This window comes from Hipposideros armiger, unplaced genomic scaffold, assembly GCF_001890085.2.
Source record: "Hipposideros armiger isolate ML-2016 unplaced genomic scaffold, ASM189008v1 scaffold_235, whole genome shotgun sequence".
Lineage (NCBI taxonomy): Eukaryota > Metazoa > Chordata > Mammalia > Chiroptera > Hipposideridae > Hipposideros > Hipposideros armiger.
Window position 1 is genome coordinate 1,857,228 of NW_017731585.1, and position 13,862 is coordinate 1,871,089.

General features: G+C 39.9%; 1 protein-coding gene across 2 annotated transcripts in view; it reads left to right on the top strand.

Moving 5' to 3' along the window:
- The window catches only part of TMEM273 (transmembrane protein 273), a 34,083-nt gene extending 24,107 nt beyond the window's left edge, over positions 1-9,976 (top strand). Inside the window, exon 6 of one of the 2 annotated variants that reach the window (XM_019655053.1) lies at positions 8,760-9,976. In XM_019655053.1, coding sequence (XP_019510598.1) covers positions 8,760-8,793 — 34 coding nt within the window. In that variant the 3' untranslated portion in view covers positions 8,794-9,976. The remainder of the gene's footprint in view (positions 1-8,759) is intronic. The other variant, XM_019655054.1, reaches the window with a different exon arrangement.
- The last annotated feature ends 3,886 nt before the right edge of the window (positions 9,977-13,862 follow it).

The window sequence follows — 13,862 nt, forward strand, 5'->3', positions numbered from 1 at the left end:
CGAGTATATAACAAACTCTGTATTTTGAGTGGAAATGTTAGGGGGTCGTCTTATACGCCCAGTCGTCTTATACGCCGGCAAATACGGTAGTCAATTTGACGGGGAAAAAAAACAGACAAACAAACCCAGAACTTTCTTTGTGTTATCAAGCTTTCAGTTTGGTTAAATGTCTGCTTTTCACCTCTGCTTTGGGGTCTTAGAGTGGACAAGGCCTGAACTAGCAGGGCCTGTAGGAGGGGGAAACAGCCATGGGCCAGCTAGTTGAAGGAGCACTGTTCCTAGGAGAGGAGGCAGCTTCTCTGGCTTTATCTGAGTCATTGGTTCACAATTCAAGTTCCCTGAGCCTGCTTTCCTTAACTTCATGCACTGCCCATGTGCTCTCACTTTCTTTTAGAAAAATCTTCAAATCCACAGAAAAATTGAAAGAATAGTGTAATGAACAAACATACATACATGCCCTTCACCTAGATTCGCAAATTAACATTTTGCCCATTTGCACTATCTCTGTATACATATATGTCTTCTGATTCACTTAAAAACTAGTATAGATATCATGATATTTCACCCCTAAATACATCACCATGTTACCTCCCACATAATCATTATACAACGACCACACTTGAGAAAATGAATGTTCATTCAATATCATCTATTATACAGCTCATATTCAAATTTTTCTAATTGTTTAAAAAGTGTATTTTATTGCTCTCTTTTTCCAAGCCAGGATCCATTGTATTTGATTTTGCCTTTTTAGTCTCTTTCGATGTTGGACAACTCCTCTGCCTTTTTTCTCCATGGCATTGTCAATTTTGAAGTTGTCTTGTAGTCTTGTATGATGTCCCATTTTCCTGATTTGCCAGATTGTGTCTTCCTGAGTAAATTCAGATTGAGAATTTTGTCAAGAATGCTACAGAGGTGACATTGCATATCTTTTATCATATTGCATCAGGAGGCATATGATGCCAGGCTCTCTCACTGTTGGTGATGCTATGTTTGATCGCTTGGTCAAGGAAGTGACTGCTAGATCTCTGCATTGTTGAATAAAATACCATTTTTGTAACTAGTAAATAATCTGAGGGGTGGTACTTTGAGACCATGTGAATAGCCTGACCCCAACAATTCTTCACCCCATGATTTAATATCTCTTCGTGATTCATGTTTGAATCAGTTATTGCATTGGGAGTTACAGGATACTCTTTCTAATTCTAGCGTTCTTTCTACATTTAATAGCTGGTATTCTTTTAGAACAAAAAAGACTTCCTTTTTTTTACCTCTTTTTTCTTTCTCTTGCCTGTTTATCATTATACCTATGGACTTCAATACATTTTAATTCATTGATATCATGAATCTTTTTATGCTCAAATTATCCCAAGTTTGTTCAGTACCAGTCACTTCTTGGTGGCTTTTGACAGCATTTCTTAAACTTCTGATACAACACAGTATCCCAGGTTCACCTTGTGCTGTCCTTGATCAGACCTGGAATTGCCCATTTTCTCTGGGATCCCTGTTTTCCTTCCCCCACTGCTTCCCTCCCTTTCATCCTTCCTTCCTTTCATTTTTGGACTTGGTATAGTTTTTAGAAACTGAGATCTGGGCACAATGTTCATGGCTACTGAGGCATCACAGCTTCTAGTCCTTCTCAATGGACAGAGTCAGGAAATGTATATTTAAATTATCAACTCAATATCTCAAGGTTCTTCTTAAGCTTTTCTCATTCGATACTTCTATTTGGCCTCCTCCAAAGGGAAAACCCTGTTTCTCAACCATATTAAGGTTTTTACCTGTTTGCTGTATTCTATGATACACACAAAATACTTCCAGAATTATAACACTATACAACTACAAATTTACTCAGTAACTTGCAGATTTCTTTGCAGTTCTTTTTGTTCTTAAAATTTAGCTTTCTATGTGTACAGAATATTTTGTTAAAATTGAATTATTTTCTCTATGTGATTGTGCTATCAATTTGATATAGTTAGAAACATTTGTTTCAGTCTCTATGCTGTCTTCATTTCTTTTTCTTTTCTGTTTTTTTTAAAGCTGAGCCATCTTGCCACCTGTTGGCAGCTCAGTGACTGCTCAGGTTGGGCCAGGAATCAAACCGCTGTTGCTCAGAGCTCAAACTCTTGAGTGAGCTCTTAACCAACTGAGCCATTCGGCCAGCCCTCTATGCTATCTTCATGTTTTCTCTCTTAATTCCCTTAAAACTGAAGGGATTTTATTTTTGAGTATGTAAAACATGTATATGGTTCAAAGATAAAGATATATAAACAGTGTAAACTGGTGAATTTAGAGAAGTCTTGCTTTCCTACCTGTCTACTCCACCATGCTTTAGGTAAATGTTTTCAATAGCTTCTATTTTATCCTTCCTGTGTTCCTTTTACAAAATATATTTAATTAAAAAAATTTTTTTTACATTTCTTTTATTGTTAGTTTCAGGTGTACAGAACAATGCAATAGTTACCCTTTTCACCCTTCACACAGAAGCAACCACCCTCCCCCATCTACTACCCTCCCACCCCCGATATCATACTTATCTATTACAATTCCATTGACTACATTCCCACACTCTACTCCATGTCCTGTGACTATATGTATATATAATTATAGTAGACATACAGTGTTATTCAACATCAGCTTCAGAAATACAGTGTGGTGGTCAGGCCTCTACACCGTCTATGAACTGGTCTCCCTAACAGTCCATCTGGCCTCCTAAAAAATATTTACAACATTATTGATTATATTCCCCAGACTGTCTTTTCTATCCCTGAGGCCATATTGTAGTTACCAATTTGTATTTTCTCGTCTCTTCCCCTTCTCCTTCATCCCCACCCCTTCCCAACTAGCAACCCTCAATTTTTCCTCTGTGTCTCTGAGACTATTTCTGTTTACATTTCTCATTTATTCAGTTTTTTTAAATCCATGTATAAGTGAGATCATGTGGTATTTGTCTTTCTCTGACTGGCTTATTTCACTTAGCATAATGTTCTCTAGTTCCAACCATATCATTGCAAATGGTACTATTTCCTTCTTCTTTATAGCTGAGTAATACTGCATTGTGTAAATGTACCATAGTTTCTTAATCCAGTTGTCTACTGATGGGCATTTCGGTTGTTTCCAAGTCTTAGCTATTGTGAATAGCACTGCAATGAACATAGGGGTGCATGTATTTTTTCAAATTAATGTCTTGGGTTTTTGTAGATAAATACCTCAGAGTGGAATTGCTGGGTCATAAGGTAGTTCCAGTTCCAGTTTTTTGAGATACCTCCATACTGTCTTCCATAGTGGCTGCACCAGTCTGCTGTCCCACCAACAGTGCACCAGGGTTCCCTTTTCCCCACAACCTCGCCAACATTTGTTGTTTGTTGACTTATTTATGATAGCCATTCTGACTGGGGTAAGGTGGTATCTCATTGTAGTTTTTATTTGCATTTCCCTAATACTTAGTGAGGTTGAGCATTTTTTCATATGCCTGTTGGCCATCTGTATGTCCTCTTTAGAGAAATGTCTCTTCATATCCTCTGCCTATTTTTAAATTGGGTTGTTTGTTTTTTGGTGTTAAGTTGCATGAGCATTTTATATATTTTGGATATTAACCCCTTATCAGATATCTCGTTGAAAAATATCTTCTCCCATTCAGTAGGCTTCCTTTTTATTTTATTGATGGTTTCTTTTGTTGTGAAAATCTTTTAAGTTTGATGTAATCGCATATGTTCATTTTTTCTTTTACTTCCCTTGCCCGTGGGGATGTATCAGTAAAAATATTGCTCAGGGTAATGTCTGCAAATTTAGATCCTATGTTTTCTTCTAGGAGTTTTATGGTTTGAGGTCTTACATTTAAGTCTTTAATCCATTTTGAGTTTGTTCTTGCATATGGCGTAAGGAGGTGGTCCAGTTTCATTTTTTTGCGTGTGTCAGTCCAATTTTCCCAGAACCATTTATTAAATAGACTATCTTTACCCCAATGTAAATTATTGCTTCCCTTGTCATAGACTCTAACTGCCCGTATATGCCTGGATTTAATTCTGGGATCTCTATTCTATTCCATTGATCTATGTGCCTGTTTTGATGCCAGTACCATACTGTTTTGATTACTGTAGCCTTGTAGTACGTTTTAATGTCTGGAAGCGTGATCCCCCCAACTTTGTTCTTATTTCTCAGGATTGCTGTGGCTATTTGGGGTCTTTTTTGGTTCCATATAAATTTTAGGATTATATTTTCTATTTCTGTGAAAAATGCCCTAGGTAGCTTGATAGGAATTGCATTGAATCTATATATTGCTTTAGACAGTATGGACATTTTAACTGTATTAATTCTTCCTATCCATGAGCATGGTAGTTTTTTCCATTTGTTTGTATCTTCTTTTATTTCTTTCTTCAGTGTCTTATAATTTTCTGAGTGCAGGTCTTTTACTTCTTTGGTTAAATTTATTCCTAAGTATTTTATAGTTCTTGAAGCAATTGTAAATGGAACTATTTTCTTAATCTCCCCTTCTGATAGTTTATTATTGGTATATACAAATGCAACTGATTTCTGAGTATTGATTTTGTATCCTGCTACCTTGCTGAATTTGTCTATTAGTTCCAATAGTTTTTTGGTGGAGTCTTTGGGGTCCTCTATATATAGTATCATGTCATCTGTATATAATGACAATTTTACTTCCTCCTTACTGATATGGATGCCTTTTATTTCTCTTTCTTGTCTGATTGCTGTGGCTAGAACTTCCAGAACTATGTTGAATAAAAGTGGAGAAAGTGGACAGTCTTGTCTAGTTCCTGATCTTAAGGGGAATGGTTTTAGCTTTTCTCCATTGAGTATGGTGTTTGCTGTGGGTTTATCATATATGGCCTTTATTATGTTGAGCTATGATCGCTCTATTCCCACTTTGCTAAGAGTTTTTATCATAAATGGGTGCTGTATTTTGTCAAATGCTTTTTCTGCATCTATTGATATGACCATATGATTTTTCTTTTACTTTTTGTTGATGTTGTGTATCACATTAATTGATTTGCAGATGTTGAACCAACTTTGCATATTAGGGATGAAATCCACCTGGTCATGATGTAAAATCTTCTTTATATATTGCTGAATTCTGTTTGGTAAGATTTTGTTGAGGATTTTTGCGTCTATGTTCATCAGAGACATTGGCCTGTAGTTTTCCTTTTTTGTACTGTCTTTGTCTGGTTTTGGAATCAGGGTGGGTGATTGTGGCTTCATAGAAAGAGTTTGGGAGCCTTCTCTCCTTCTGTATTTTTTGAAATAGTTTGAGAAGAATAGGTGATAATTCTTTTTTGAATGTTTGGTAAAATTAGCTTGTGAAGCCATCTGGTCCAGGGCTTTTGTTTGTTGGAGCTTGTTGATTACTGATTCAATTTTCTTGGTGGTAAATCAGTCTATTCAGGTTTTCTGCTTCTTCCTGAGTTAGCTTTGGAAGGTTGTATGCTTCTAGGAAATTATCCATTTCTTCCAGATTGTCAAATTTGTTGGCACATAATTGCTCATAGTAATTTCTTAAGTTTTTTTGTATTTCTGTGGAGTCTGTTGTTACTTCGCCTCTTTCCTTTCTGATTTTACTAATTTGAGTCCTCTCTCTCTTTTTTTTTTTGATGAGTCTAACTAGAGATTTGTCAATTTTGTTAATCTTCTCGAAAAACCAGCTCTTGGTTTCATTGATCTTTTGTATTTTCCTGGTCTCTATTTCATTTATTTCTGCTCTGGTCTTTATTATCTCCTTCCTTGTGCTCCCTTTGGGCTTATTTTGCTGTTCTTTTTCCAGTTCCCTGAGGTGTAAGGATAACCTGTTGATTTGAAACTTTTCTGACTTCTTTAGGTAAGCCGGCACTGCTATGAACTTCCCTCTTAGGACTGCTTTCGCTGCATCCCAGAGATTTTGGGTTGTGATGTTTTCATTTCATTAAAAAATTTTTACATATATACAATAGTTTATAAAATTAAAGAAATGTATATATATGTACATAAATATGATTTTTTCTTGTTCTTGTGTGAATTTATTTTCTGTTTGGATCTCTGATCCCCTTTTCATTTCTTGTGATGTGTAGTATGAGGTAGAGATCCAATTTTGTCTTTTTCCCAATGGCAATCCATTTCAATATCATTTTAAAAACAGGTTCTATTTTCCCCAGGGTTTTATTTCCCACCCTTCTCACGTTCTGAGTTTCCATGTGTACTCGGACCATTTCTAGACTTTATGTTATTCTCCAGGATGTTTGTGATTATTCAGTAGCTGCTATATGCTCTTACTCATGGAGGCTTCATGGTACACTCTACCATCTGGCATGGCTGGTCCCCCACTGTGTTTCATTTTCAGGGCTGCACTCTTGCTCCTCTGTCCTAGCTCTTCTCTCGTGTTTGTTTTTCCATGTGAATTTTACAATCAACTTCAGAATCTATCTAGGGAAACAAACAGCTTGGTATTTTGGGGGGATTGCATTACATTCATGTATTAAAATGAAGACAATTGACTTCTTTACTATGTTAAGCAGTTGTTCACGGAAAAGTTATATTTTCACAAGTCTGTTTTGTGTGTCTCAGGAGAGTTTTCAGATTTTACTCTTACTCTTTTCACATTTCTTATTAAGTTTATTTCTAAATATTTTATGATTTTGATGCTTTGTAAGTGGGGTGTTCCATTATATCTCCTACTTGGCATTGATTGCTTATGGATTTTTTTTTGTATGTTAACATTCTAACAGCTGCCTTATTGAATGCTTTTATTGTTTTTGTTAGTTTTCTTCTTGATCTCTTATTTGCCACTTTTGTCATGTTCTAAATTTCATGATATCATGTCATCTGCAAAACTAGACTTTATTTCTCCATTCTTATGGCTCTAATTGTTCATTCCTCTCTGATTGTGTTGGCTAAGACCAACACAATAATAGTAGAAACAGCATATATACTTGTCTTTTGCCTGATCTTGGTGGAAAAACCCACTAGTGGTTTCCATTAAGTAAGATGCTGGCTTTAGGCCTGAACTACATGTATTTTATTATGTTAAGGAAGTATCCATCAATTCCTATGTAACTGAGTTTTTGAAATCAGAAATGTGTGTTGGATTTGGTCAAAAGACTTTTCAGCATCAGCAGGCATTAACTTACCCTCAGCAGATATACCCTGAGACTGTCCTAGGCAAACCTGGATGTTTTGTTATCAGTTTTATTTTTACTTTCTCTCCTGTTGGTCAGTATAATTTTTGTAGATCATGGTGGAAGATTTGGGTTTAGGTAGCCACTATAATCCTACAGTCTCCAAAAGTCTCTCTCTCTTTCTCAATACCCAGCCCAGGTCTGCAGTCTAATTCACATACCAGTCCAGCCAGCAGATGCTATCTCAGTCCCTGCCCAGCTTATCTTTTCCTGCAGGTTGTGCCTGACTCTTTATGGTTGGGTGACATACCCAATGAAGAGGAATCATTGTCCTGTCAGAGAACAACTTACTCTATGAGGTAGCTCACAGGTGCTACTTCCCCAGCTCTGGGCCACCAGGGATGGAAGGAGACAGCCCTTCTTGTCTGCCTATCTTCTCTGGGCATCAGAAATTCAAGAGAAAATACTGGCTGGGTCCAGCCACTGTAGATCATCTCCTTAAGAACACCTGAAGGGGCTCTTTGAACTCAGAACTTGTTAAAAACGATAGGAAGGATGAACTTTGTGTTGAGCCCCTGGACCTCGAGACCAACTTAAACTCTGTGTTCCTCTGGACCCTTCATACTTTAAAGGACCAGTGCAAACACCTAAAAGCATTCAGGCTCTCTCTTAGAACTCCTTTCCCCACTTCTCCTTCCTGCCATCTTTGCTTATATTCAACTTGTTTGTCTTTCCTATCAGCTCTGCTGCCATCAAACTCTGTAACCTCAACCTCAACCTGTGCCCTGGGTCTCTCACACATCGGGTAGGTAGGCATGCGCTGTCCCTTTTGTGGCCATTGACTTGGCTTGTCACATTGATGCTTCACTCTGCCCCGTTCTGCTCTCATTGCCCCCTCTCCCATAAGGAAATGTTAGTTAGACATCAAGATAATAAAACTGAATACACACAATGGCACAGACAAGTATGCAATGTGAGCATTACATACATCATCTGTTATAACTACAGATAATGTTTATATGAAACTACAGTGAAGTGCTGGTGTGAGTTCAGTCTCAACATGGAGGTGTTAGTGAGGCCCTCAGCTGAGAGGGGCCACAGTGGGTCTCTGCCTGACTTTCAGTCCATGTGCTACTGTATTGAGGTCTGGTTTGGTGACCTCATCATTTCTTCTCTGTTCCTGGTTTATAATATATTTCTATGCTGCCATTCCCTTCCTTCAAAGCTGATACATTAAGTTCGCAGAAGTCTCACCTTCTGCCACAGCGTACAGTTCAGACTTGAAGATAACAGTTTCCAGTTACACTCTCACAGGTCTGTCTACTTTGTTCCTTGTAGCATCTGCCCAGATCTGTGTAAACTCTTCAAGCACACAGAGTGGCTCTTTTCCCTAGTTATGCCTGTTACTCCTGGGGATTGACTCCTTCCCTTTGTGTCATCAGAGTGGATGAGGTGCTGTAGCCTCAGTTTGGCACGTTGAGCTCTACCTGAAAACCTCTCCTCTTTACTTAGAAGCCACTGGTCTTTGGGCCCCTTTCTTTGTTGCACCTGGATAAGATTTGCTGATGAACTTTTCACACTTGTTTAACTGTGTGTGTCACATAAACAAATGCCATGACTAATGAGAGCATCATCACTCTGCTAATAGACTTCCAGATGTTTCTTTTCCCTTCCAGAGAGGCACAAGTGATTGAACTCTAAGTGAGTGGCTGATTCAGGAGGGATTCGGCAGTCTAGAAAACTGCCCACTGCAGTTTTGGCGATGTTTCGAATTTGAGTGTCCAAAGCTGGAGATGGACCTTCACATGGAACTCAATGTCCGGGGCAAATAGAATAAACAGGATCTACAGTGCCTCTGTCTTGAAAGAAAATATCGCTTCTCTTCTGCAAGAAGCTGGCTGTGTAGAGGGAGGCATGTGCACTTTATCCAGGAGTAGGAAAGTATGGAAGCCAATAAATCCTCACTGCCTAGCCTGGTCCCCCATCTTAGAGCTCTTCATGCTTTTATGATGGCATTGTAGGACATGTCAATGGAACCTACCCACAGCAAATGGCTCATGGAATAAGAACCAAACTTAAGACACAGACTCTTTAGCACCACCATTATCAACAGGTAAGCAGCATTTTCCAGAACTGTTTGCCTCACCTTCTTAGCTGCCAGAAGAATCCCCCTGTGAACATTCAGAGGCACTGAACATGGAGACCATGGGGAAATCTCCATTCCTGTAAATGAAAGACTGATCTTCCAAACGAAGAAATGGCAGGTCATACTGGAGTGGTAAGAAGGGGTCTGATGGCCATGGACTGGACCTGCAGCTCTGCAGCTCTTCAAATGATGGTGCCAACAAAGGATTAAATGAGAAAGCAGATGCTGTGCCTTATAGAGTTATACAAATCTCAGCCATTAATGTTATGCTTATAGAATTATTCTGTGGTTATTATTACAACGTGCACACCTTGTGATGGAGGACACAACTGGTAGGGGCTTAGTAAACCCACATCTTTTTATTATTCCTGTAAACCTAAGGTTCTGTGACACAGCTCCCATTAACATTTTTCTCTCCTGTAATATTAACCCTATATTTGTGGGGCTGCATTATGGAGTACACATTGCTTTTCCATTCAACAGAAATCCAGGTGGTTGTATAGACTGGTTTGCCTTGGGCTAGGTTACTCTCCTTGTGTGTGATGAAAGATGAGCTACATTTCAAAACAAAGTGCTGTGTCATAATAATTCACCTGGATTCCCAGGGCATCTTTTCTCTGGCTTGATAACAACGTAGTTCATTAGCAGCCTTTGTTGACTGATAACCTAAAGCTGTAATGTGATACTCATAAGCAATTTTCTGTGTGTAAAATAGAATAAATCATTGTGTAAGCTATCTGTTAATTGATTTGTTTCTTTTATCAGAATTTTAATTAAGACATCTGGTTTGTGAATGGCAGAGACACTTGTGAACTGAAGGTGAATGCTTCTGGATTCTCAGTAATCGTTTTATTTTCTATAGACATAACAGAACCGTGGGGTCCTCTTCCCCATTCCATGTCATGACATGTTTTCCCAGCATCACTCCTGGGCTCCAGCTTTGTTTCATCCCAACAAGTTCTCCTGTGTGAAGAACACAGAGAAGTAAAGACCAGTGTTCTCTCCTCAGGTTATAAAGGCTGACATGCCCAGGAGGTAGAAGGGACTGGGGGCCCTTTGCAATGGGTCTCCTTGGCTTACACCCAAATCCAAGCTCAGGGCTTCCTTCTGTGGTAGTTCTACTGGAAGATTTGGCAGCCCCTCTCAATAGGACCAGCTCCTGGGGATGGAGTTTCCAGAGGATAAACCTTCTTGGATGTGTTTGGAAGCAGCCACAAGAAGCCATTTTGTCTGTGGGTGCAGTGTCTTGAATAAGGGCCATTCCAACTGCCTTACCCTCTGGTTTGGGAGCATTCTAGCAGAGGCCAGGGACTGGGATAACCCTGCCCTCCTAGCTCAGGAGGCCCCTGGGGCCCCCAGAACACAGACAGTTCCAAGACAGTCTATCTCGGCAGGTAGGACACCCTGTCCAAAGCAGAAGGGGCAGATGACACTCAAACACCAGAGGAAAAGCCAGCCCCTCATGAGTGGAGCAGGCTGTAGATGGCAGCAGCCAGCCAGGATCTAAGGGTGTCACTACAGGTTTGTGGATTCCAGGACTCAGTAACTGGAGGAGGGGAAGGTGAGCTGGGGGAGCGCTAACTGGCAAGATCAACAAATGAAGGATGTGTTCATCTCTAGATCTACAAATTAAAACATATTTATGTTGACTATATAAACAAAATCAATACATAAAAATTAAATAAATATGTGTGTATTCTTCTATGTGTGTTAAAAGTATACATATCGTAGAATTCTAATATATTCTGTGATATATTCTGTTATAGAATATATGCGGGTTTGAACAAGTAAATAAATGACATCCCTGTTCATCATCAGAGTTTGCAAATAGTTGAGAGATAGACAATTAAGTCAAGCAGATAGAAATGAAAATATCAGAGTTATAAGTTTTCGAAGGAGTCATGACATGTCAATATCGCTCTACAGCCCCTAGAGTCCTGCTCTGCATCATGGCCCTAATTCAGCAAGAGGTGAGGGTGGCTTGGGTTGCATTGCTGACAGCAAAGATTCAGAGGAAGGATGGGTTTAGGATGGGGTTTGGAGGCGGCGATGCAGGACTTGTTGTCAGATGGATTTGGGGGTGAGGGGAAGGCTGCCTCAGCATCACCACTCCTAGGTTTTGGTATCATTGCCCAGGGGGGGGGGCGGACCCAGGACTGCTAGTCTTTGGAATGATCTGCAGCTGGTCTGAGTCTGTTGTAGCAACTATTAGAGCACCAAAGGTGGGCTGCATTTGGAGAGAGAGTGAACCCCACATTCCTACAGGTGTTCAAGCTTGTGAACTGGGGTTAAAAACACACATAGTGGAGGTGACTCCAGAATGTGTCCTGAAAGCCATGAGAGAAAGCATGAAAGAATTGCCTGGAGGAGTGTAAGGCTCGTCTACTGTGAGATGGAGTGTGCAGAGGGGGTGCCTAGACAGAGGGAAGCTGAGTGGAGCTGAAGATGCCAGCAGAGGGCTTGGTTGGTACCTGGAACAGGAAGCCTAAATGGGCCTGAGCCAGGCTGTGCTCCAGGCCCATCCAGCTGACTGACTCTTTCCTTTCCAAGTCATTTGTCATAATCTTATACACATAAGATAAGTTAATCATCCTTCAAAAAATATGATTTTGCACATGTACATTATCACTGGATGACAAATGAGTGGCACATCTCCCAGGTTGTGTATGCACAGTGCAGAGAAGTCCCTCAGGCCTCCAACATCCCAGCTGCGGTTCTCAGCATATTTTGGGTCTGAGTATTCATGGTCCTGGACTTTCAACGGACTTAGGCTTTCTCTTCAGGGGGATATGTAGATCCTACACCACACAGAGCCACAGGGAGTGCACCGGTTTGGTCAGGAGACAGGAGCAAGGCAAAAGCATGACCCAGAGCCTTCACAGTGTTTTCCACAGGAGAGACAAGGCAGGCCAGGGAAAACAGCTTGGGACTGGCTAGTTTGAATGTTGGTAGGCTCTGGGTTATAGCGGTGATCTCCAGTAGTCTGATACCTGGCTCTGGGTGGTTGAGGGCAGGAGAAATATTATCATGGCGTATGACAGTTACATTAAGGAGGTGGTTGGGGCTATGCACTCAGGATTGGTTGGACTGCAGGGGGATATAAACAACTTTGGCTGTTAGTTTAGCCCTGTGATTAATGGATGTTAAATAGACAAATCCAAAGTCCAAGAATACACAGAACAACTGAAAATCAACACTCTTCAGAGGAAGATAACAAAATCCAGAGTCTCCACAATGTGCATTCACAACGTCCACTATTCAATGGGCCAATACAAAATATTCAAAGAAGCAGGAATATATGACTCTTAAAACAGACAATAGAAGCAGACCAAAATATTTTCATCTATCAATTATTTATCCCCCTCAGGAATGCCAGCTTCTTGAGAACAAAGATTTTGTCTGTCTTATTCCTGTTGTATCTTCAGAGCTTAGAATAGTGCCAGGAAGAAAATAGGTGTTTAATAAACATTTATTGTTATTGACATACAGATGCTGAAAATATTAAAAGAGTATAAGAATAACAAAGAACACTTTTATAGTAGTAAATATGAACATCTAGATAAAATGGATGATTTTCCAGAATATTTAAATAACTATAAGTGGCTCAAAAAGAAGATGAAAAACTGAATAGACTAATTACCATGGGGGGAAATTAAAAATAAAAGTTGTAATAATTACTGCTTACATCTTCTTCAATAATGCTCCATCAATTAAACTCTCTCACTAACAGTATACAAGCAACGTTTCCCCCACACACACTCATCAATGTTTTTTGCTTTTAAAATATTTTGTCTTTTTTTATTGATTGAAATAATCTCCAGTGTTATACTTAGTTTTTTAATGTGTACCATTTGTAATTTTTTGTTACTATAAACCACACTCAATGGTAATTCTTGTGTATATTCTTTTGGCATAGACATGAGAATTTCTCTAGGGCAGATAGAATTTTTACTTCTAAAGCCACAGTGTGTGTAGCATGGCCAGTGTGAAAATGGTCTCAGTGGTAGCATTATGTATAATGGTATTAAACCCTAGTATTACAGGGACCCTGGTCTCCAAGGGTGTTGGACCCTGGTATTGGATGGAAATACTTTCCTGTTTGGCGTCTTTGTCCCAATTTGCATCTCATATTTGGCTCCCGTGCCACACTGCCCTTGGACAGAGGGAAGGAAATAAGAGTTCCTTTCGCTGGCCTGAAGGGTTAGCCTGAGGGGGTGGACGCTCTTGGCCAAGAGAGTCCCAGGTCAGGACGTGGACAGAAGGAGCTATAAGATCACTGTGCAGAAAGGGCAGCAACATGGTAGAAACAAGATTAGGGGACAGGGACAGCCCAGTGTCTGGGTGAGGTGGAGGGTGGGGGTGCTGTGAGGGCAGCTACAGGTAAGGGCTGAGTCAAGCTGAGGGGGACCTGTGGGTGTGAGGCCTAAGTAGCAGGAAGGACAAGTGTGTACTCATTTCTGGCTTGGGAGTAGCTAGCTGAGAGATGGCTATTATTCTTACTGGTTAGATGAACTGATATGGGACAGGCCTTAAATCAGTATAGGCTCTCTAGGTATGATGCCAGACATGGAGTCCAAGCCTATTCAGTTCATCACAGTGGCTGTGCCAGCTTG